Raw genomic sequence first — 24,270 nt, forward strand, 5'->3', positions numbered from 1 at the left:
TTGGGAAATTCTAAGTGTTTACTGTACTGCAGGACTTCTCTGAGCCTTTATTGTAAATCTAAAGACTAGAGTAAATAGGAAATGGATTGGCTGGCCTTTCCAGACCATCTTTTTATCTTGTCTTTCCTCTAACTGCACAAAGTGAATAATTAATGGAAATGATATTTCCAGGATGTAGACTAGAAATGGTAGGAGTATATAATTAGGGTCCTCAAAAATGCCTGACAGGAGTCTCAGCATTTAAAAATGAATGTTTATATGTTGTAACAACAAGAAAAACCAGAAGAGTTTTTTAAAAAATTAAAGTATATTGGATAATAATTATAGTAAAGAATATGCTCTAAGGATGGGAGTAAAAGCTGTTTGGCTCCCCTTGGTACCATTAATTCATAGATCTTAGTTGTAAACAAGCAGGATGATATAATCTCTGACATAATTAAAACAGGGTAAACCAGGTGGCCGGTTAGCTCAGTTGGTTAGAGCGTGATGCTAATAACATCGAGGTTGCCAGTTCAGTCCCCACATGGGCCACTGTGAGGTGTGCCCTCCTTAAAAACAAAAAAACAAACAAACAAAAATTGGTTAACCACGATAGGTATGTCCCTCAAATTTCTGCCAAGTTTTTGTCCGTGTCCAGTATAGCTACTGAGCAAATGGGTTGGCATGCATAGTTATGTCCTTAATGTGTACATCATTAAGAGGTCGATATGTCTTCTCATTTACTGGTAACTTCTCCAATTCATCTAGAGTCTCCAGACCATCTATTACCCTGAAAGAGAAACAATATAATGTATGAAAATTTCCTCAGATTGAAACACAATATCCAAATATCTATAACAATTATAGTCTTTTTAAGAGAAAAGGACCGTTCTCATAGTTCTTTGAATTCTCTAGCTGAGTGTAGAATATTGATTTTATTTTCTACCATAGATATGAGCTAAAATTTATAAGCAAAAAATCATTTTTATGTCTTTAGACAACAATAGCAATGGGTAGGAATGTTCCCACTAAAGCATCTAAACATTGTATTCTGCCCCACTTAATACAGCATAGCTACAAAAGGAGCCAATATAACCAATCATAAGATTTTCTTTGCTATAGGAAATAACCAGATAAAATATGTAAGGATGGCACTATCATTTACAATACTACCCTACACTGAAGGTCCTTAAGTAGGTGGCCACTTTGCACTTTTTTTTCCCCCCTTCTTTCGCCTTCCTCCACCCCACACTCTGGTTCAAGCCATTGTTTCTCAGTTTAGTTGTGTAGTTGTGTAGGACACAGCTCCCTGGCCCATGCTGGTATTACGAGCCTTGCGCTCCCACCAGCTGTGGCAGCCTCCGGTCACCGGTCAGCCGCTCACAGCAGTTCACGCCAACCTCCAGCTGCCCACAGCAGCCCAGCTCCAGGGAGAGCCACTGTTCACAATCTTAGTTGTAAAGGGCGCAGCTCACTGGTGTTAAGGAGCACGGCACTCCAACCACCTGAGCCAGTGGGACGGCCCCTACACTTTCTTGTTTAAATATTGTGTTTTTAATATTTGCTTCTGAACAACAAAAAGCAGTAATAATAAAAACAGAAAAAGAGAAGATGAACAGTTAAGCCTACTTCCAGCAAGCCCACTTCATGTTTCCACTAAGAAAAAAATATATTGAGAGCTATCCTTCAAGTATGTCCTTGAGCAGTGTAGAAGTTCCTCAAAAAATTAAGAATAGAATTACCATATAACCCAGCAATCCCTCTTCTGGGTATCTACCCAAAAAATCTGAAAACATTTATCCGTAAAGATATATGTGCTCCAGTATTCATTGCAGCTTTATTTACAGTGGCCAAGACACGGAAACAACCAAAGTATCCTTCAATAGATGATTGGACAAAAAAGATGTGGTATATATACACAATGGAATAGAAAAGACGAAATAGTGCCATTTGGGACAAATGGATGGATCTTGAGATTATTATGCTAAGCGAAACAAGTCAGAAAAAGTCGAGAACCATGTGATTTCACTGATATGTGGGATATAAAACTGAAAGCAACAAAGGAACAAGACGAACAAAGAAACAAAAACTGATAGACACAGATAATAGTTTAGTGGCTACCAGAGGGTAAGGGGGGGCACAGGGTGGTAGATGAGGGTAAACGTAATCAAATATATGAACTGACTCTGGTGGTGAACATGCAATGTGATATATAGATAATGTATCACAGAATTGTACACTTGAAACCTATGTAACTTTGCTAACCATTGTCAGCCCAATAAACACTGAAAAAAAGAAGTATGTCCTTGAAAGTTAGTCTAAAACATTTGCTAAGAAAAGGTGGCTTTTTAGATTATACCTCTTAGTGCAACTCAAATCAATTCCTAAGATATATAGTATATACTTAAAAAATATAACATATAAAAATTTTATTTTACAATTCCACTAAAATGGTAATATAACCAAAACCTTTCGATTTTACTCTCAAATGTATAACAATTAAGGTCTTTAAAGTGTTAAAGGCTTTCCCACCTTCTGGGTAAGAGAAACAGAGAATATAAAAAACAGATCTCAGGCAAAAAAGGGCATGCAGAATTGAAGCAAGGAAGTCTAATCAAGTATTTGGGATATAGCCGAGAACTAGTGGAAAACTATGTATCATTTTCCCAGGAAAATGTGTGTGCATATACACAAAACACACAATTTCAAGAAGTTAATGGACCTAAACTCTATAGTTTTGATTCTACACTCTACTGTTTTGTCACAAGTCCAGTAAGGTAAGTCCTGGTAATTACTGATCAATAATTCTGAATAGTGGGTTAGGGAGAAAATAAAAAGAAGGGAACCTGGATTATCTATACAAAGAATACTAATGACTATAACATATCGTTAATTATTAATAATCTAAATTAGACATGTATATGGAATGAAAAAGAAAGTTGTAGAGTCTTCTATTTTTAATTAGCCTAACTTGGTATTAAATAAAACAAACTCTAAAACCATGCCTTGAGCATAGTAAATATTTGTTGAATAAACAGATTGTCTTCCTGCTGATTTACAAAAGCCAGTCCCAGGTATAGTGCTTGTAATGGATGTTCTGGCAGAGACTGCTAAATACCTTCCTAGCAACCAGTCTCCCTGCTTCTTACTCACAGAAACCTGATTTCATTGAGAGTGGTAATGTGCCTGGGTGAAAAACATTTGCTACCCTCCCTTGTAGATGAGGGGAGGCCACATTGCAAAGTTCTGGGTCTTCCAGGAAATCTCTTTAAAAAGGGGCAGATTCAGCTGGCAGGCACCTTTTGCCCTTCCTCCTTTGTTCTGCCTGGAACACAGATATTTTGACTGCCCATGTAATGACCATGTCATGAGACTGAGGATGGAAGCTAAAGATGGTTGAGAAGAAAGACAGAGGCACCTAGAACATTGGTGACATGATAGAACCACCATCACAGTTCATCTTATTTAAGCCACTGTTTATCAGATGTTAGTTGCTGCAAAATTCTATTCTTAATGAAAACAGACACATTACTGTTAATTTGCACAATGATCCTGAAAAAAAGAAAGTATTGGCCCTCTTTTACAAAATAAGGAAATTGAAGCTCAGAGAGGTTCTAACTTCCCAAGATCACAGGGCTGGTAAGTGGTGGACTTAAACTCCAGGTATGCTTAGCTCTCATACTGCTCTTTCAATATTATGCTACCAACACAGCCACTCATGTGCAACCCTTGCAATGAAAGTCCACAGAATAAAACTATAAACAGAATACTCACTTTCCAAATACTGTGTATTTCATGTCCAAATGTGGCTGCTTGCCATAGGTGATGAAGAACTGAGATCCATTGGTGTTTGGGCCATTATTAGCCATAGATACAACACCTCTAACGTTGTGCTGAAAAAGACAGACTAAAGTATTAATTTAACTATGTTTTTATATAAATATTCCAAATAGAGGATTGGAACAAGACATGCACTCTTTAACTTCCCAATATTTAAGGGACCAAGAAAATATTTAATCAGCTTCTATTTGGGCTAACCTGTATGTTCAGTGTCTGTATTATCTGTAGCTCTGAAAACTTATATGTAAATTATATATTAAGTCATATCCCCCTATTAATTTCATTTTCACAAACACTTTTGGCAATACCAATGTATAACAGAAATAATCCTTACATTTGTATTAAGGAACAGTGTGCTGGCATGAAACGATCAGGAAGACAATAAAACCAAAATCCCCATAATCTCTTCACATACACACTGGACTCTGGCTAGTTTCTTTATCTGTAAAAAAGGGAGATTGTACTAATTCAGGGGTTTTCTTCATAATTCAAATGCTCACAAGGGTCCGTAGATAATAAATTGGTAACTGGGCAGAATGTAAACATTAGGGAGTGGTAGAGTCTGGCTAAAGGAATAGTGTATCTCTTGCCAAATAGCATTACTTTTTTTTTTTTTAATCAATGCACAGAGAATGTATCTGTGGGTCTTCCACCCATGGACAGTCAGTTCATAACCCCAGAACTAGGTGATCCAAAGAAGGTCTCATTTAGCTCTAATATTCATGATACTATTTGTTATACAAGGGACTATACAGCAATTAAAAGGATTTTACTAATAAGATTGAAGACATGACAGAACCATATTATAGGGAGGTGACCCAATATAAAATATACTATAAATAACTCTAACGATTACTCTAGCTATTGATCAGGGACATTAATGAAACAAGCAATAAAAACATACACTCCCTAATTAATTTCATTTTCACTTTGGAGAAGTGCAGATTTATTTGTAGCAATATCAATGTATAGATTCAGCTACATCAAGAAATTAATGCTTTAGGGAGGATGTGAGGTCTTGCTTCTTGGCATATGTATGTCATCAGTTTGGCTGAAATAAATTTTTATGAAAATTAAAAAAAAAAAAAAAAACAGATATTAATGCTTTATGGTCTCCCAATAATGGTGACAGTAATCAAATGTAATATTTGATACATACACAATAATTTATGTACCTTATAATTTAATAAAACTAAGTATCCATTAATCTATTTCTAAGCTTTAAGAATTAAAATTTACCAAACTGTTGCATATGTCTATGTGTTCCCCTCATCTATTACCTCAGCCTCTCCAAGAAGTAACCACTATTCTAATATCTTTATACGTGCCTAAACAATATACAGTTGACTCAAGTGGGTATTTAACATGGGTTTGAATTGTGTGGGTCCACTTGTATGCGTTATCTGTGGTTGGCAGTCCACAGATGTGTAGAGCCAACAGTATGCACTCATCTGTGCCATTTTATATAGGGGACTTAAGTATCTGTGGATTTTGGAATCTGCGTGTGTATGTATGTATGTGTGTGGAGGGTGGTGCTGGAAACAATGCCCCATGAATACTGAGGGAAAACTGAAGTTTTGGGGGAGCCAAAAGGTATACGCAGATTTTCAATTACACGAGGGTAGGTGCTCCTAACCTCCACATTGTTCAAGGGTCAACTGTATTGTTTCCTTTTGCTTGTTTTCTTGCTTGTTTCTGAGCTCTATAAAATAGTATCTACTATTTGTAGTCTTCTGGGCAATGCTTTCTACTCTTACTATGTTTCTAAGATTCATACGTGTATATGTAGCTGTAGTTCTGATTTTTTACTGCTCTATAATATTCCACTATTGAACATACTAAAATTTCCATTCTATAATCAATAGACATTGGGTTGTTTTTAGCTTTTTGCTATTAAACTAGTACTCTAGGAACACTCTTGTAGATGTCTCCTGATACATATGTACAAGAGTTTCTCTAGGGTAAACACTTGGGAATGGAATTGCTGGGTCAGAGTATGTGAATATTCAATATACATCATCCTCAACTCTGGTGTATAAAATAATGGTTTTTAACCCTGGCTGTGTAGGAATCACCAGGGAACCTTAAAATATAATCAAAGTCCTAATCAGTCCTACTGACTGTTTTTCTCTGTACTTGGGTGGTGGGGCTAAGGCCCTAATTTTTCATATTTTTAAAACTTCCACTGGTGAGTCTGTAACAGCCAAGGTTGAAAATCACTGGTATACGATGACAGATTACTGTTATGAAATCTGTCATTAATTAATGCCTAAAAGATTGTTTTGTTTCTAATTCAGGAAAATGATGATTTTTTTAAAAACAATTTAGTATCTCCTAACCCCGACTCCTATAACAAAAGTATTTCTTTATGATAGAAAAGAAAAAGAAAGTAAAATAAATTACTCCCAGTCCCACCATCCAGAGATAAACATTGCAATGAGTTTTTTTCAGAAAATTTTCTGGGTATATTTTAATGTAACTGAAATACAATATACTAAATTACTTATTCTGATTGAGGAAAACTTATCTGTTTTTTTCTAATTATAAAGTTATTCTATGCAGAGACAAAGTTAAAAGAATAAACGATAAATTGTTAACTGATGTCATCTCTGGGAAGTGGAACTAATTTTTTTTTTAATAGGCATGCATTAGGTTTTTTCATTTTAGAAAAAAAAGAAAATCCTTTAGAAAGTTTTAGAAATATAGAAAAAATACTGAAAAAATTCCTAGTTTTACTATACTGAAGATTTATTTATATGCACTTCTCTTTAACTGCTAAGGTCTACTGCAGGCATTGAGAGGAATATTTAAACATCTAACAGAAGATGATTAAAATTGGAGATTGATATATTGTAACCAGGCGTTCTGATAGTCTTTCCTCCCCACTCACTAAAAAGGGCAATGATTAACATCATTTAACGGATTTTATTTATATATTTTTTTATTCAATGAATTTTATAATGACACATTAAGCTTCTTTGGTACCTTAGTGATTAAATATTTCGGGCTGGACCCAAAGATGAGCTCACTTAATATTAAGATTCATGTGATGGTAAGATTCCAGTATATATTTTAGGCTAGAATTAACATTTATATTTTCTCCTTGATATCATTTATTAAGTGTGCAAAAACTTTACAAAAAAAGTATGAATATTTGCTTACTCATACTGTTACCTTGTGTTACTAGAACATATGTATCGAAATTTCCAAGTGTAAACAAGGCATGAGAAAACACATTTTGAAGCACTGGGGACATACCTTAAGATACTCACTGTATTCATCCTCAAATTTCTTGCCCCAGATACTGTTACCTCCTCTTCCGGTACCTATATTACAAGACAAACAGAAATATCTAATTAAAGTTGACAAAGGGTTTATCTTCTAAAACTTATGGGCTGGTTTACAGTATGACTCTTTAAATACAAATAAAATTCAATATGTCCTCTCTTACTTCCCAACATTTCACTTTACAAACCAGAAAAATAAAGTATCTGTAGAAAAAACAAAAACGCTCCTTATTAGTACTATTCATATTTAAGGGCTAGGTACTAGTAGCTTCAGCTTAAAAATTGCTTGCTATTGTAAGGTAGCCCAGTTATAAAAACTCCACACGCTTTTATTTTCCTACTCTTTGTCTACCCCCTTCTTCACACTATATACCCAATTCCCTAGCTATTAATGGAGTAACTTACCTGTAGGATCTCCTGTTTGAACCATGAAACCCTTGATATTCCTATGAAATATACAGCCATTGTAGTAATTACTGGCACAGAGAGCCAAGAAATTCTGAAGAGAGTAAAAACAATGATTGAGAAATTATGTAGCAGAAACAAATTTAAGATGTAAAACTAATTGTATTTACTGAAAACACTATAACAGCAGATTTAAACTATGTCTTTTAGGCATTACTTTGGATAATGTTGCTTCCCTGACTAAAACACTTTAATGGCTTCTTTCAGTTCTTGAAATAAAATACAAAATCCTCAGCAGGGCCTAATAAGCTCTGCATGACCTGGTCCACCTCTACATCTTATATGATAATAACCCCATCCCTGTTGCTTACTATGTTAACCCCATTAGTCTCCTGAAAATTCATCCAAAAGAGGTAGACTTTCCCACTTTGAGGTCTTTGTATCTGCTATCTCTATATCTGGAATGTTCTTTTTATATATATCTTTCCATGGAGATGCCTTCATTACCTTTCACACTCAATTTAAGTATCACTTTCTTGGGTAGGCCTGCCTTAACCGTCTTTTAAATAATTCCTTTCCCCATTATCCTCTATCTTAACATTTTTTTTCCTTCAAGGCATTATCACCCTCTAGAATTGCCTTTTTTTTTTTTTTTTTGAGAATGAGCCCTCCCACCCCACCCCACCCTTATTCTGGCCTATTTTCCCACTTAGAATAGTAACTTCACAAGGGCAAGGAATGTTTCTTGTTCATCACTTTATTCCAAGACAAGCTAGCCTTTTATAAGTAATCGTTGAATAAATAAATATGTAAAGCTGACTCTTCTTCGTTCTATCCTTGTCATTTAAACAAGTGAAATAATGTAAGGAACAGTTTCCTTACCTGATATTTAATGATTATTTATGTTTCCTGAGGAAAATGAGCCAAAAGAAAAAGATACCAGCCACTCTATGGTTAGAGAAAAATTATCTACACTTTCTTTGATCCACCTTTGACATCAAGAAAGGTTAAGTTGAAATTAGGCCAGAAATTATGATAGCTGGCTTTACCTGACAATGGTTTTATAGAAAAGGTTTTTGGCTATTTATTGTTGGTTATTTTTGAATCATTCAATTTCAAAATAGTTATTTGTTGCATTAACTCTTTTTTTTTTTGTACATAATGGTACTCACTTCACATGTTTTGGGAGTCCTCTCACAGAAGACTTCTATTTTAATATCACCTACATCTGTATGCAGTGTCACCGACTAAAATGGAGAGAGAATGTGAGAAAAACAGATTTATTCAGGTGACTTTATGCACTGTATGATTTCTCTAACTAGGTATTAAAGAATGACGGCCTAAACAAAAATAGATAGAAATACTGTTTCAGAGATGACCTGTCCACATAGAAGCTCTGGGAGATAAGTTACATTTCTTCAAAATTTACTTCAGCAGTAGGAAAAAAACTCCAGAAGATTAATATAAAGTTTAGGGTAAAATAGTACCTATGCTAAAAACTGGGGAGCAAATTTTGTGATGGAAATAATTATTTTAAGTTTGAATTTTTCATCAATAAAAACAATTATAACGTTAGTATTATTTATTTAAATGGCATTCACTAACATCATTAATATTTACTGAACAATAGTAAGAAAATGAATTTCAAAATATAGTTTCCACCATTTCCCTTATGTAATTTAATTATGAGATACAGAGCTAAAAAACAATTCCTTTCTCAACTAAAGACAAGACCTAAAAAGTGTCAGTGTTTCTAGATTGTAAATTTGCAGAGGTAACCATAGTACTCTGCATGCTTGCTTTTTGTTTGTTTTACCTGTTATTTTGGTAGCTTGAATATTCCTTTTGTTACCCCATTCCAGAAAGAAGGAAATGTATTTTGGGGCTTCCTTTTTCATTTCTATTCTTGTAATAGTATGTAGCATTCAGAAAGCATGGCCAGGTTGAAAAGAGAGAGGAGTGTGTGTGCCTGTTGTGAGCACGGAGTGGGGTGGGAGTGGGGCAGGACATTATTCTCATTGTTTTTCACCTACTTAGAGGTCTAGCTGCTCACCTTAGATACAGAGAAGAGGTTCCCATTATAATGATCACACCTAGCTATATCCTTCTGCTCCTCCTACTCACCTTTTTCATCTCTATATCTTGTAGTCAATCTTTTTTCCACAAAATATAAATTCTGTGTGTTTTAAGTGAAAACAAAAACAATTTAAAAGTAATTTTGCTTACTTCTGGTTTTGTTTAGAATATTTTCAGTGTATGATTCTACAGCTTACCACTTTTCGTTGCCTTCTTATTGAAATTTCCATGCCGTTTTATTTCCCTTGACTGAATTTCTAAAAATTACTTACAATAAAAGATATTCATAAGAATTCTATAAAACTTACCATTTTTCTTACTGTTAATTTCTCACAGTCTTATTGAGAGAAGTTCGAAAACAAATCTCTATTACCAAAAGAAAAAAGAAGTAAGTTGATTTGTCTTTCTTAACCTCACTCATGCTCATGTTCACTGCATATTTAAAAGAAAAAGTCTCAAAGAGCACCCCCCAAGTAATAAAAATCCGATTATGGAAGTGATGATGAGGAATTCCGACTCAAGCCCCTCAACCTCCTACTTCCCCTCCTCACTGTTCTTCAAGAGCCTCCTTGCAAATCCTTCAACAAGCCGCCTTGGGGCCTAGAAATTGGCTGCTCCCTTCGCCTGGAACGCTTACACTCAGGCATCTCTGTAGGGCTATTTTCCTCAGCCTCCAAGTCTGTGCTCAAAAGGCAGGTCTCATTGACTTGCTAACTCTATTTCAAAATGCCTTAACCCTAATACCTGTCCTATTTTCTTTTCTCCATAGCACTTATAACTAATATACCATATACTTTATTAATTTATTAAGTCTGCCGTTTCCCGCCCAGAATGCTCACTCGAAGCAGCCTAGGAACCAAAACACACTGCTCTGCAAGCACTTAAATAAGTTAATGAAAGAATGAGCGCGTTACCCCATACTTACTTAACCACTTCGATTAACACAACTGTAGCTAAAACAGAAAAGATGCAATCGTAGAAAGCTCCGACAGGTCTCTAAATTGGAAATTAGTATTTTCCGGCCACCGGAAGTCGAGCGTGGGACCCATTCGAGAGAACGCCCCTAATGGGCTTGCCTCCTTCCTCCCCTCTCCTCCCTGTCTCAAACCAAAATGTCTAAAACTAGGGAGACAATGTAACTTACCCCTACCTGAAACACTTTTGACAGTGAAAAAGAGCTCTTTTAATAGTTATATTAGGACGAGACACGTAGCCCGGAACTATTCTGGGCAGCAAGCCTTGGACTCAGAGCTAAAATAGGGAAGGACCACTTCCGACTGATTCCCTTGCCTCACTCATTCCCACAAGGCCAGAAGTCCCGCACGGGACCGGCAGTGACGCACGAGGAGTGTTCCAGGACTGGTGAGTTTTCGGCGACTTAAATCCCGGCGGACCTAGGTTCATGCGGCATGAGGCTGTTGTGTGCATAGTGCAACGACAGGGGTTTCAGAGGTGATAGAGGCAGAAAACTTGCCGTGTGAGAGCGTAGGGCACTAGTGGGGCAGGAGTCCAGACTCAGTGGGTTACTGGCTGTGCAAACAGGGCTCTTTCTTGTCCTGCGAAAGGCCTGAAGTGGGACGGAAGTGAAGGGTAGATGAGGTAACTTAAGGTGTAGTTTGCAGGCTGTATAGTGGGACTTACTAATGTTATTAAACACGGGTCAAGTATTGTTTCCAGCTTTACGGTTAAATCTTGAGACAACCCTATGAGCTGGGCATTTATTTCTATTCTTCAGAGGTGGAAACCACAGAGGTTAAGTAACGTTACACAGCTGTAGCTTTGGTCGTCTGTCAGTCTGATTTCAGAGTCGTGCTCTTACCCGCCATGCTCTGCCGCCTCCCATTGTTAATTCTGGCATCAAGCTACGCAGAGCTGCAGTTTCCTAATCTGTGAAATGGGGACGGGGGAGGGGGGTGGGTGTCTGTTATTTCCAAGCGCTCTTTCATATGTAACAGTAGATAACTCAACGGGGGCTGACCCACTAGAGCTTCACTTTTGCACTTGCCAGATTTAGAAGAGTCTGGAGAATGGAGAACTATCAGGATGTGGAATGTGCAGAGTGGAAGTGGTATAAGGACATGAGAAGATGTTCCAGTACCCCAGGCTCAAGTGGTTAATGGAGGCTCCCCATCACTTCAAATCATATATTGAAGTACTACTCACAGCTCAAAATATTTTTGCTGTAGAAATGTTGCCCCAAATCTGCTTTTGAAATCACTGGGTTGTGAATATTAAATTTACAATTGGCTATGCTTTCTTGTTAATTATTGGGCATACTATGAAATGCTTTTCTTAAAAAACAATAATGTTTATGGATATTAATTTAAGAATGGAGTTGACAATGTGATCTTTTGTATTGGATATGGTTGTCTTAGAAGGCTTTCAGACTCTGGGCAAAGTGCCCTCCACCTTCACCTCTTGAGCCTGGCCTTCCTGTAACTGGTGTTGGTTCAGGGGCAGCAGCGCAGCTCCTGCCCTTTGAGTACTTTTCAATGCCAATATATACCACCCTAACTCCCAAGTTCTGCCGTGATGGGGGAGGGGGATTGTGTCCATCTGTGCAGTTAGCATCTAGTGCTGGCCTATGTTGGTGATACTGATAGTATAGTTCCTGTTCTCCTGTAGTATTAGCATACTGGGGAGACAAACAGGAATATAATGTTATGAGAATACCAGGGCAGAGTGGGGTGGGGCAGGGAATAGGGAGACACTGAAAAGGAAGGTTTGTCAAAAAAAGCTTTATTTAGGAAGCTGAAAGGAACTTGGAAGATAGGGTAATATTTAGAGAAATGGAGAAGGGAGGAGAGAGGTGGAAGCAAGGGTGGGGAGAACAAGAACGGGTGTGGTGGGGGCTGGAGAGGAGGGGATGAACATTTGTGTATTATGTACCAGGCTTGTGCTAGTAGACTTAACATATATTAATCCATGTGCTCCTCCAGATGGCCTGTGAAGGTTGTAGTATTTCCATTTTGTAGATGAGGAAACAAGTTTAGAGAGGTTACATGATTTAACTAAGGTAACATGTAAGTGGCAGAGCCAGTATTTGAACCTAGGTATGTATGACTATAGCTCTTTTGCTCATATGCTTTATTGCCTCGAAAGTCTGGGCCTAAAGTGTACATGTGTATCATTTTCTGTTCTGACTTCAGATACTCAGTTTTACCTGATTTCTGTATGTTGTCATCTCATGTACGCCTGGCCCGCACGACAGTCCGGCTTGTTCATTCCCTGATCTGCAATTCTTCCTGTTCCTTCATGGATTTGAAGGCTCTCCTTTCCTCCTTGAATGATTTTGCATCCTTGTCATTTGCTGAGAGTTGGGACAATGTTGGATTACTGGTGGAACCAAGCCCACCACATACGGTAAACATACTCTTTCTGACCAATGACTTGACCGAGGAAGTGATGAAGGAGGCTCTGCAAAAGAAGGCTGATCTCATTCTGTCCTACCATCCACCTATTTTCCAACCTATGAAGCGCATAACCTGGAAAACCTGGAAGGAGCGCCTGGTGATTCGGGCTCTGGAGAACAGAGTCGCTATTTACTCACCTCACACGGCCTATGATGCTGCACCCCAGGGAGTCAACAGCTGGTTGGCTAAAGGGCTTGGTCAGAAGCCTCTTCTTTTATGTTTAATATTTTCCTTATAAATGCTTTGAAATTTTAGAATGTCTTTCTAATAGAGTTTTAACTGCTTTAGGGGTGAGACCATTCTATTTTTACATAATATATTTAAAAATAATGTTGCTAAAGTCTAGCAATTAAATTGTATTTGAAAAATAAAATTTTTATGATTAATGAGTAAGGAAAGCATAGGGAATCTTCATTGCTGGACTGAGCTTTGTGATTGATTCCTCAGTCACGTGGCATAGTGCCTAGCGCCCAGCCACTCTTGAAATGCTTGTTAAATTGAGTTGAAAGCTCAGGCCTTTCCAGAATATACTTAGTATGTCAGTCAAATAGACATCAGAGTTTTGTTGAATGCTTTCTTATGCCCAGTATAAGTAAGGAATTCAGTATATGCATTTTAGATTTATGTTTAATAAGTCTTTTACTCATTTATTTTGGGCTGAAGCTTTTATGATGATATAATCTGGATTGATGTGGTCAGTTATATTATGAGCATTTGCAACCTGAGTCATTGTTCACACGAGTAAATTTCGTAAGCAGTCACAATTCTATATATCATCTAAAAATTCATAAATCAGCCTTGTCCACATTTTTGTGATACTTAAGTCTTCTGGGAAATAATTCTGAAAACAAATTTGATTTTGTATGTCTGTATTAAATCTCTAGTTTATGGAGACTGTTGGATGTGTATATAAGGGATTCATTCGTATATGTGTATATATTATACCGTGTTTCCCCGAAAATAAGACCTAGCCGGACAATCAGCTCTAATGCATCTTTTGGAGCAAAAATTAATGTAAGACCGGGTCTTATTTTACTGTAATATAAGACCCAGTCTTATATAGCATAAGTCCAGGTCTTATATTAATTTTTGCTCCAAAAGACGCATTAGAGCTGATTGTCCAACTAGGTCTTGTTTTCGGGGAAACATGGTATAAGCATCTGAGAATGAATCTTTAAAAAAAAAATCCTTATTTAAGTGTTACCCATAAGTTTATCTTTTTAATTAAAAAAAAAAAAAAACTCCATTGCCCCACAATTTTGTTTATTCATTTTTTTTAGGAGTTTGCACCTCCAGGCCCATACATCCTTCCAAAGCGCCCAACTGTCCCACGGAGGGAACCCACAGAGTAGAATTTAATGTTGACCACACCCAAGATGTGGACGAAGTCATTTCTACAGTGAAAGGAATTTCAGATGTTTCTGTCACTTCTTTTTCTGCTAGGTATGATATATTTTTCTCTTTTTCTGTGTGTATTTATTTGTAAGGATCTTCCTTACAAATTCTATAACTCTGATATTTAGGTTTGACATAAATCGTTTTCCCTGGGATTGGTTTAAAAGCAGCATGCTTCTCACTTGTATGTGGTCTTGGAGGAAGAGAACTATGGGAGTTTTTCAAAACAATAAAAATGCTAAGTAACACTCAACTATTTTTTATGTAGGAGGGCCTATACTACACATTTTATGTACATTATTTCCCATCCTCCTGGTTATGGTGAAAGGTAGTTGTTTTTACTATAGGGTATAGGCATACCTCAGAGATATTACAGGTTTGGTTCCAGACCACTGTAATAAAGCAAGTATCACAGTAAAACCAGTTGTAATCTTTTTTTGCTAGTGGAAGGTCTTGCATTCAGTTTGTGAAAAAAAACACCTGTGAAGCTCAATAAAACGAGGTGTGTCTGTATATATAAACCATAGTGGTATACTGATATGTAACGTAGTTTTACTTTAAGTGCCCAGCACATCAATGATTTGCAAGCTCTTTAAAGGAAATATACATTACAGTGCCTCCTATAGGCGTAATTATTTATTTATTTAGGGTAGAGATACCAAAATGTTGCCTCATAGATTTTCTTTTAGGTTAATCTACCCTAACAACTATTGAAGCATCATAAAAGACAAGTTTTACAAAGCCAGGATTTAATAATTGTTCAAAAAAAAAGATAAATAAATGACCTTAATAAAATGAAAATCTATATCAGGCTACACCAAAACGTGACTCCTTTGAAAATAAAATGACTCCTTTAATGAGTAGTTTTTAAGTATAGATACCTTATAGTAAAATCATTGCAAATGTCGTCTAATAGGATTGGGGAATTTCAAGAACCTCGAGAAAAATTCTTTATAGGACTGCATAGAGTCCATCATCGATGTCTTTTACCATACTGAAATACTGTGTAAAGACTGAAATTAAAAGAAAATTACACAAGTAAAGCATGAAAAATTCAAACAATACAAGTCTTCCTGGTCCCTTCTACTTAATCCCAGAATCTTTCAGTCTTTTTCCTTGCTTTCAGAGAAGTGGGTATCTTTCTAAACACATACAGAAACATGAAGAAATGTATAGTTCTGTTTTATTGTTCAATTAAATGGTATGCTGTATTTGTGTTTTTTACTAATGAGATCTTAGAGATATTTCCATGAGGTCTATAAGATCTCTTTCTTTTTAACCATTGAGTAGTGTCTCTTATGGATATACTATAGTTTCTTTAAGCATTCCTCTTCCTGATGGACTTTTTTCTTTTTAACTAATGCATTTAGTTTGGTTCTAGTTTTTCCATATTACAGATAATATCTGGGTTTTACCATTAGTTGAGGCTCAGGCATTGTTTTTGCTGTTCCTTTTCAAAGCTCTGCAGGTTATTCCAATGTTGACAACTAGACTTCCAGGTTATATTTTAAGGTGTCTTTTAGTTTATCTATCTTATTTTCCAACTTTCTAAAACCTATATTTTCAAACTCTATATTTAATAGAAGTTATGGTTAAATACAAAACGTTCTTGATGCCAATTATTTTGGAGAGGCTCTAGGGCATTGCTTCTTAAAGGGTGATTCAAGGACCCCCAGCTTCATTGTTAATGGGGTACTTATGAAAAATGCAGATTTTTGGCTTCATCCTAGAGCTGTGTGATTAGAATGGGGTTCTCCTGAGAATCTGTCCAGGAAATTCTTCTATTCAGTGATGTTTGAAAATTAATTTCTTTAGGGCTTTAAAAAAATTCAGTCTGTACTATCCCATTCATAGGCATTTTGCTGGATGTGTAGAAGGGTCCAGCAGCTGTCATTTTAAGAAGCTGGCAGACAATCTCTGATGCAAGACCGGGATTAAGAACAGTTACAACAGTGGTTTCAAAGTGAGGTCCCTGGCCCAGCAACCTCAGCGTCACCGGGAACTTGTTAGAAAAGTAGATTCCCAGACCCCACCTAGATCTACAGAATCAGGAACTCAGGCTGTGACCCAGTAGTCTGTATTTTAATACTTCCACAAGGTGATTTTGATACATTCAAAAATTTGAGAAACAGTATTCTGGAAAATGGTTTGGGATTAAGTCCTAAATTCCACATAAATGTAATCTATTATAGGAAGTTGTAAACTATGGATTATTTAAAATACTTTTTGTTTGTATTTATCTTAAACCAGTGAGTGACTTTTTTTCTAGGACTGATGATGAAGAACAAACACGGATCAGTCTGAATTGTAGTCAGCAAGCTTTGATGCAGGTGGTGGCTTTTCTTTCCCAGAACAGACAACTTTATCAGAAGACCGAAATTCTGTCACTGGAGAAGGTAATAAAAATATCTTACATTGCTGTACATTTTTGTTTGGGAAATTCATTTGTTAATTGTTAGATCATCAGGCTATTAACTATTACCTAAAGAAGCACAAAGTGGTGATGAGGGCATAATATTCCCTGGGAATTATATTGAGAAAGGGAGCCATTCCAGGAATAGAAAAATGTTGGTACTTGTTTTAGTCCATTTGTGCTGCTATAACACGTTTGGACTCTTATAACAAAATACCACAGACTGGATAGCTTATAAACAAAAAAATTTCTCCCAGTTCTCAAATAACATAATGACACTAATTCTAAAGACTTAATAATACTATGACTACCAGATTGGTAGCCATCAGTGTGGTAACCATAGTATCAACTTTCTTGTTATTCTTGCAAACAGTTTTTTTGGATACACAAGGTTGCTTTAGGCCAGTCCAATGGTTAAAACAGCCAGTGGAATGTTTTAACATTCCAAAGGTTTTAGGCATAAGAGGTGCAAGGCAGTTCCTCTAGCATGGCAGCTCCAGCTCAGTTTTAAAGTGGCTCCATTTATTTTTTCTTTTTGACACCTTTAAATACTATTCTTTTTTCTTTTTCATTTTTGGCATCAACTACCTATTTTCCAAATTTCTACAACTCTCCCTGGACCCTGTAAATCCAAGCCATACTGATTCTGTCCCCAAATCTATAAAATGTTTCTCCTCTCTACTTACTTTGCCAGCACAGTAGTTGAAACTGTACTCTTCCCTCACTTGGGATTATGAGTGGTTCCCTAAGTGTGCAGCCACAGGAGACAATCCAGACACAGTGTACACAGCCTTTCATGACTGGCCATGGCCCCTGTCTCCAGCCTCTTCCCAGTCCTGTCCACTGCCCTGCACACCAGCTATACTGCCTGCGTTTGGACTTGCCTTCAGCGTGCTGCCACACCTTGGCACCTTTGAACGTATTCTCTTGGTTTGGGATGCCTTTCCACATCTCAGGCTATCCTGCCACACTGCACTTGACATCACTCTTTTAACTCCTTTCTAGTCTGTCTTTGAGACGCAAGTCTTTGTAAAACCTTTGAATCTGCTTCCTCCAAGTACCCCCATCCCCAAGACGCGGCTCATTTTGTCATTCCTTTGTGCTCCCACTAAAAAATACCATCTACCTTGTATTTAAACACTTTTATTGTGATTATTTAAACATCTGCCTTCTCAGGAGAGTGGGAAAGCTGGACAATGTGACTAGAAGTCAGAGAATGTTTTTGTCAGGTTTGTATCCCCAAACTTTAGCCTGGAGCTGGCTGTCGTAAGCTCAGTGTGCATGTTGTATTGATGTCGGCATTTGCTGTTTTATTCTACAGGTTTGTTTCCTAGGACTGATGATGCCCAGTTTTTCTAACTTCTGTTTCTTTTCAGCCTCTGCTTCTACATACTGGAATGGGACGGTTATGCATACTGGATGAATCTGTCTCTTTGGCAACCATGATTGAGCGAATCAAAAGGCACCTAAAACTATCTCATGTTCGCCTTGCTCTTGGGGCAGGGAGGACCTTAGGTAAATATGTCTTCTTTATTTGTCCAGTAGATATACTGATAACATTGGGCAAAAGTTGAAACTCTTGACTGTATTAATATAAGTGAAAGAAAACGTGTTAGCTCATGGGAGATGAGTGGTTTACGTTGTCAGGGTGGGCTAGGTTCTGCTGTTGTAAACATCTCATTGGCTTCAACAAGATTTATTTCTCTGTCACACTCTGCTCATCTCGAGTCAGCAGGGGAAGTTGGTTGCTGTTGCAGAGCAAGAGTTTTGTAGAATCTTGAACCATCAGTTAAACATTCTCGCCTGGAAATGAACTTCTGTTCAACTCATTGTCCGGAATTGGTCACATTGGTCACGTTGCCCAATCTAACCCAGGGTGGACATGCAGTGCAATCCTACCATATGGCAGGAAGAGCTGGAAATTATAACTGCTCCACTTACTACACAAATCTTGCACTTTACAATACTGGTGGTACTTTACAGTGAGATGCTACTAAGTGAAGTGATCCACTGCGGTTTCTGAGTCTCGTAGTCGCTGTCTTTTCTTTTGGCTTTTCCCAGTACTTTGGGGAACAAAAGGAACGAACAGACCATTTATTGGAGCCCTGCAGTGAGCCTAGCACTGTACTGAGTATCCTAAGTATGTGAATTCCCACTGCAAAGGAACACAGAGGTTGTGGGTGTGGATTCTGAATGTCTTGTGCTCAAATTTATCTGTCCTATTTGCTGCATGACTTTGACAAGTTATTTAACCCCTTTGTATCCTGGTAGTCACTTCTGAAAAAACTGCAATAATAATAAAACCTAGCTCATCAAGGTAGATCTATACTCCACATGACAGAGCACAGTAACTAGCACATATTAAGTACAGTAAATGCTAGCTCTTGTTAGCTCTGTGGTAGGTGTTAGAGTTCCCATTGTATAGGTGAAAACATTGAGGTTCAGAGATAACTAAGTTACCCAAAAGTCCACAGTTGGATGAAATAATTCCTGGGAGTTAATTTCCAAAGAAAATGGATGGCAGAAGTGGGATTTGACTTCAGATCCAACTCCAAAGCCCCTCTTTTGAAACAAACCACTGTTGCGTGGCAACTAATGAAGTATCCACCTAGAAATCTAAGTACTAAATAGTTGTTGGATTTTTGCTTGAAACTTTCTGTTATTTCACAATTCAGAGGATGCTCTTTTAAGATAAATACCATATTTCAAAATGTATCAAATCCATTCGTAGCCGTCTTCTAACTAGCCCTTTTAGTTCCTCTGCGTCCTCATCTGAGAACATCTACTAACTGCCTACCTCTCACTGTTGCCTGGACAGCCCGGTGGTTACTTTACCCAGTAACATTGCAATAAAGCCTAGAGCTGTATTGTTAGCATTGCTCAGTGGTGCCTTCTGTGTGCTTGTGGTGCCATGTATGTCTAAGGGAGTAACAACCCTGCCTTGGTTTAGCTGTGCCATACCAAAGGTAATTTGTTTGCCTGTGTCAAGACAAGTTTTGGTATTTGGTATTTTTAAAAATTCAGTAAGCAAATTCCTATATTGGTGATGAAACCAGCAGTGAAGTCTGCATTACATTTAGAATTCTTGTGCAAATTATAATATTAAAATGAAGGGAATTAAAGTGTTGGTATCTTGTCTCCTTTTTCTTGAAGAGTCCCAAGTCAAAGCTGTGGCCCTGTGCGCTGGTTCTGGGAGCAGGGTATTGCGGGGCACAGAGGCCGACCTTTACCTCACAGGTAAGCCCGCCTTGGCCTCTTTTACCCCCTTTTACCCCTTTTTGTGTATCCTTTCGCAACCTTGGTTTATATTTCACAAGTTAAAAGATACCAGCTTTTAGGGTAGCACCTGGCATATAGATGGATCTAATGTCTTTTGAACCCGAACTAAATAGGAACTACCCCAAAATATTCTTTGTGGAGGGAAAACATCATTTAACAGTTTATTATCTAAAATACAACCTGATGTTCAACATTTAACCATTATTCTTCCTAAATGTGGTTTCTCTCAGATTTCATGTCAGTTAATGGGACACTTTCTATCTACCTTGTCGCCTTAGCTAGAAAATGGTTCCTCTTACTCTGCCCTAAAGTCAATCACCAGTTCCTATCAGTTCTAGCTCCAAAATCTTTCTAGAACCTTTCCCTTCATCTCTATCCAGGCATCATCTCCTACCTGAAGTACTTCATCAAGTCTCTGATCTTAACCTTTCACAAACTCCCTCAAAATTAACTTTCAAAAGTACGAATTTGATGGTGCGTAATATCCTGGCTGAAAACGTGCAGTGATTTCCTTTATCTGTCCCGGTGAAGCCTGAACATTTCATCCTTTTCCATGCAGCCTTTGCTGATGCTGTTTTTCTCTGGTTAGAAATCCTTTTCGTTGCCCCTTTCTTTGTACTTCTACAGATAAACTCAAAGACACCTCCTTTGAGAAGCTTTTCCTGTCACTCCAGCTTCTGTCCCTGATGGTCATGCCTTCCTCTTTGATCCCTGTCACTTTGTCCTTAACCTCCTGTAGGCATTTGTATTGGTAATGGTTTGGCTCCCAGCTTGATACTGTCCTTGAGGATAACAGCTAATAGGTAACATGGCTCGTCATTCCTCCAAAGGAGTTGGAGGCCCTTTGCACACTTGCTGCTACCGGCTGCATTTCCACCTCTGCTGCACCTCAGTGCCAGCAAGAGGGAGTTTTCAAGGTTACTTTTCCCATTTCTAGGACCAGACTCTAGGCCTTAAGCCTCTGGTCGTTCCCTTGGCTACTTTTGTGCCTGTCCAGCACCCACACGTGTGCCTTATTACCTAGCACACCCTCTTACAAAGGCTGCTGCACTGGAAACATGGTCACATCCAGCAACATAGAGGTGCAGCATCTAAGCAGGCCTGAGGCAGTTACTCTGAACCAACTGAAAATGTACATAACCATTATCTGTTTCCTGTCCTTCTGAAGAGGGAAGATTTTTCTAAGCCCTCAGTCTTGTACCCGCTTGAAATAAACCTACTGTATACGTAGGCAATTTGACGGGGTATCTTACAGAATAGTGTGTGACTAAATTTAACATTTTACTTTGAAGGAAATTCAGATCTGCAGAAAAGGTGCAGGAATAGTACAATGAATTCCTGTATGCCCTTCACTTATATTACTAATGATTATATTTTGCCACACTTGTACATTCTCTGTGTACTTTTATGTAAGTGTGTGTATATATGTGTATAAATATATATTTGTTTTCCCCCCAAAACCATTTTGTAATAAATTGCAGACATGACCTTTTACCCCTAATACACCAGCATATATCTCCTAAGAACAAGGACATTCTCTTATATGACCATGGAACAGTGATCACATTCAGGAATTTAATGTCGTTAAAACTTATTAATATACAGTCTAGTTCCTAGCTTTGTCTTCAGAGCATTGACATTTTTGAAGAGTATAGGCCATTTGCTTTGGTGTATCTCTCAATTTGGGATGTCTGATTATTTCTTCATAAATAATGACTTTTCTAAAACTAGTTTTTTTATTGTAAAGCAGTATGTACATAAGGCAAATTCACAAGAGTTCCAAAATATTAAGCTGTCCTTCCTGTTGGGGAAATAGAAAATATCTTATCTGGCTGACTTTAGATGTCTAGGATCTGTGAGGCATCACTCTGAACATGACCTCAACGTTGGGAAGCACCAGCCAAAGGACTATCTAGGCCTCTGCCGACGTTCATCACCCTTCCTTTGAGTGTGACATGGTATTTGGCTGTTAAGGGTAACGTCCCAGAAAGACCAGCAGATGGGGAGCTTGCTCCTTGCAAATATTATATAAATTCTCTCATTTGCTTTTTCTTTCCCACAATTGCATTCCTGACCCAGGCTTTTCTTTCCTTTGCCTTCAGCTATTAATACAGGGTCTTCATGGATTTCCCCACTTTCATGCTTTCTTCAGCCCGTGCATTTATAATAGTCCAGGCAGCCAGACTTTTCTTTCCTAAAGCATGGCTTCTAACTGGGCCACCTGAGTGTCTTTTCTCCTTTTATTTTACCTTGATATTAAGATGTTTTAAAAGGTGCTTGAATGAAAAGCTATCCCTTATAATGAAATAACATATATGGGGTGGGTAGGAATGTAGGGAACTGAAAATTTCTGGGGGAGAAAAGCCCTTTTTCTTAAGAACACTTTTTCCTAATTTTTTTATGCCTTTATGTTTCTAAATATATTTCAAAATTATTTTTGTGAACAAGCCAAATTATGTACAATATATTTTTGCTCTTAAATTAGAAGTCATCAGAGTCACAGATGGTGTTTTTTAAAATTCAAAACATTTGCGTTTTCCCAAAATCTTTTCACAGAAGATGTGATCCTCTCCCACTAGTAACAGAATTTCCAGGAATTTTGCCTAAGTCAAAGGAAAATACCTTGTTTTTAATTAAGAAATAACCTTATGTTCATTTCATTCATATGCATTGTACTAGGATTGATATCGAAAATTTTGGTGCTCACAAAGCATAAAGGAGTCTTCTGGGAAGTATACCTCAAGAATTTTCTCGACGTTTTTGTTATGTAATACATAAGAAACTTCCTGAAAGCCCCATTTTATTAATACTTAGCAGTGGTCATTTATTTTATAGCGGAAACATTTTGAATGGGTTCTTACAGGTCAGGTTCTGGAAGTATTAGATACTGTTGGATATGCAAGTTTGGATACTTGTCTTGAATCTGCCAAGAATTTGGAATTTTCAGTGTGATGGTCTGTCTCTTTTTAAAATGGAGGACATGTAAGAAACCTGTACACCACTTGCTAGATGTGTATATAAAGTTCTGCTGCATTGCACTTGTTTCATACAGAATGTAAACTTAGTCTTTGTGTGGTTATGAGTCAGCATTCCATTGACTCTGTTTAGTACTTAAGTATTTGCTCTTTGTTGGTAGGTGAGATGTCCCATCATGATATTCTGGATGCTGCTTCCCAAGGAATAAATGTCATCCTTTGTGAGCACAGCAATACTGAACGAGGCTTTCTTTCTGATCTTCGAGATATGCTGGGTGCTCACTTGGAGAATAAGATTAATATTATCCTGTCAGAAACAGACAGGGACCCTCTTCATGTGGTATAATGCATACAAGAACATCAGTCTACAAACTATTTCACTCCTAACTCAAATGCGTAACATGAAATCAGTGAAGTTGGTATCCTTCCGAAAGAATGTCTTAGAATGTACATTATGGTTTGTTAATCTGCTTCACCAAATGTTTTGTAGTTTATGTGGTCAAAACTGTAATGTGTATCAATCATTAAAGAACAAATATTCATTATAAAGAATAAATTATATAAGCTTTAGGCAAAATCAACTAAAATCTGTTAGTCGTGGGAAGTAGTTCCAAGTAATCTCCTTAGCTTAATTATAGATGGGATGTGTCATTCTAGATCTTTCTGCCCTTGGTTAATTTTAAAATATACTTTAAAAACTGGGGATTGAAACACTTTATTTCTAGATAGTAGCCTATAGGAGATGATACGGTCTGTCTATATATTCCTGTTTCCAGATCATAATCTTCCCCCTTAAATTTCAGAATCAGGAAAAGATTTATTGGAATGAGGTGTTTTGGGGTTTTTTTTTCCCCCTTAACATACATATAACTTATTTTATTGCTTTTTAGGTAACTTACCTATAATTTTATTAGTTATAAAGATGATTGGCTTTCAAATACTACTAGTGGTTACTTATGCAATATTAATTTTGTGTCAGGCACTCTAGGTGCTTTATAAACATTTTCAGTCCCTTATAGAAAGAAGCATATAGGTTTTAGTCCCATTTTTACAGATGAGCAAACTGAAACAGAGCTGTCTCACCTCCTAGAATGTAGGAAAATACATTCTGAACAATGCTACTGGCTCCACAGTTGAATAGCTGGGGTGGGGGCGGGGGTGGGGGAGTAGACTTCTACAAGTTTTCTTGGTAATTTTTTTAGTTTTCT

General features: G+C 37.3%; 2 protein-coding genes across 10 annotated transcripts in view; one reads left to right on the forward strand and one right to left on the reverse strand.

The window, feature by feature from the left end:
- Nucleotides 1-10,814, reverse strand: PPIL3 (peptidylprolyl isomerase like 3). Of its 4 annotated transcripts, none has more exons than XM_019726772.2 (7): nucleotides 10,513-10,641; nucleotides 9,896-9,953; nucleotides 8,684-8,758; nucleotides 7,512-7,605; nucleotides 7,078-7,145; nucleotides 3,754-3,872; nucleotides 1-769 (listed from the first exon to the last, which is right to left on the reverse strand). In XM_019726772.2, exons 2-7 carry the CDS (start codon nucleotides 9,896-9,898, stop codon nucleotides 643-645), a joined length of 486 nt encoding a protein of 161 aa, XP_019582331.1. In that variant the 5' UTR covers nucleotides 9,899-9,953; nucleotides 10,513-10,641; the 3' UTR covers nucleotides 1-642. The 4 variants fall into 4 exon arrangements, with proteins under 4 accessions (XP_019582331.1, XP_019582332.1, XP_074195994.1 ...); XM_019726773.2 differs by lacking the exon at nucleotides 10,513-10,641 and adding an exon at nucleotides 10,738-10,814 and having other exon boundaries at nucleotides 499-769; XM_074339893.1 differs by having other exon boundaries at nucleotides 499-769; nucleotides 3,754-3,886; nucleotides 7,092-7,145.
- The window catches only part of NIF3L1 (NGG1 interacting factor 3 like 1), a 25,509-nt gene continuing 12,048 nt past the window's right edge, over nucleotides 10,810-24,270 (forward strand). Inside the window, exons 1-8 of one of the 6 annotated variants that reach the window (XM_019726770.2) lie at nucleotides 10,933-11,039; nucleotides 12,527-12,640; nucleotides 12,737-13,197; nucleotides 14,281-14,443; nucleotides 16,665-16,791; nucleotides 18,185-18,323; nucleotides 19,962-20,045; nucleotides 23,224-23,765. In XM_019726770.2, the coding sequence (XP_019582329.2) occupies nucleotides 12,762-13,197; nucleotides 14,281-14,443; nucleotides 16,665-16,791; nucleotides 18,185-18,323; nucleotides 19,962-20,045; nucleotides 23,224-23,408 (1,134 nt within the window). In that variant the 5' untranslated portion in view covers nucleotides 10,933-11,039; nucleotides 12,527-12,640; nucleotides 12,737-12,761 and the 3' untranslated portion in view covers nucleotides 23,409-23,765. Of the gene's footprint in view, nucleotides 11,040-12,513; nucleotides 12,641-12,736; nucleotides 13,198-14,280; nucleotides 14,444-16,664; nucleotides 16,792-18,184; nucleotides 18,324-19,961; nucleotides 20,046-23,223; nucleotides 23,766-24,270 lie in introns of those variants that run through there. The other 5 variants (XM_019726769.2, XM_019726768.2, XM_074339873.1 and 2 more) reach the window with 5 other exon arrangements.

The sequence above is a fragment of the Rhinolophus sinicus genome, linkage group LG01, assembly GCF_036562045.2.
Source record: "Rhinolophus sinicus isolate RSC01 linkage group LG01, ASM3656204v1, whole genome shotgun sequence".
Classification (NCBI taxonomy): Eukaryota; Metazoa; Chordata; class Mammalia; order Chiroptera; family Rhinolophidae; genus Rhinolophus; species Rhinolophus sinicus.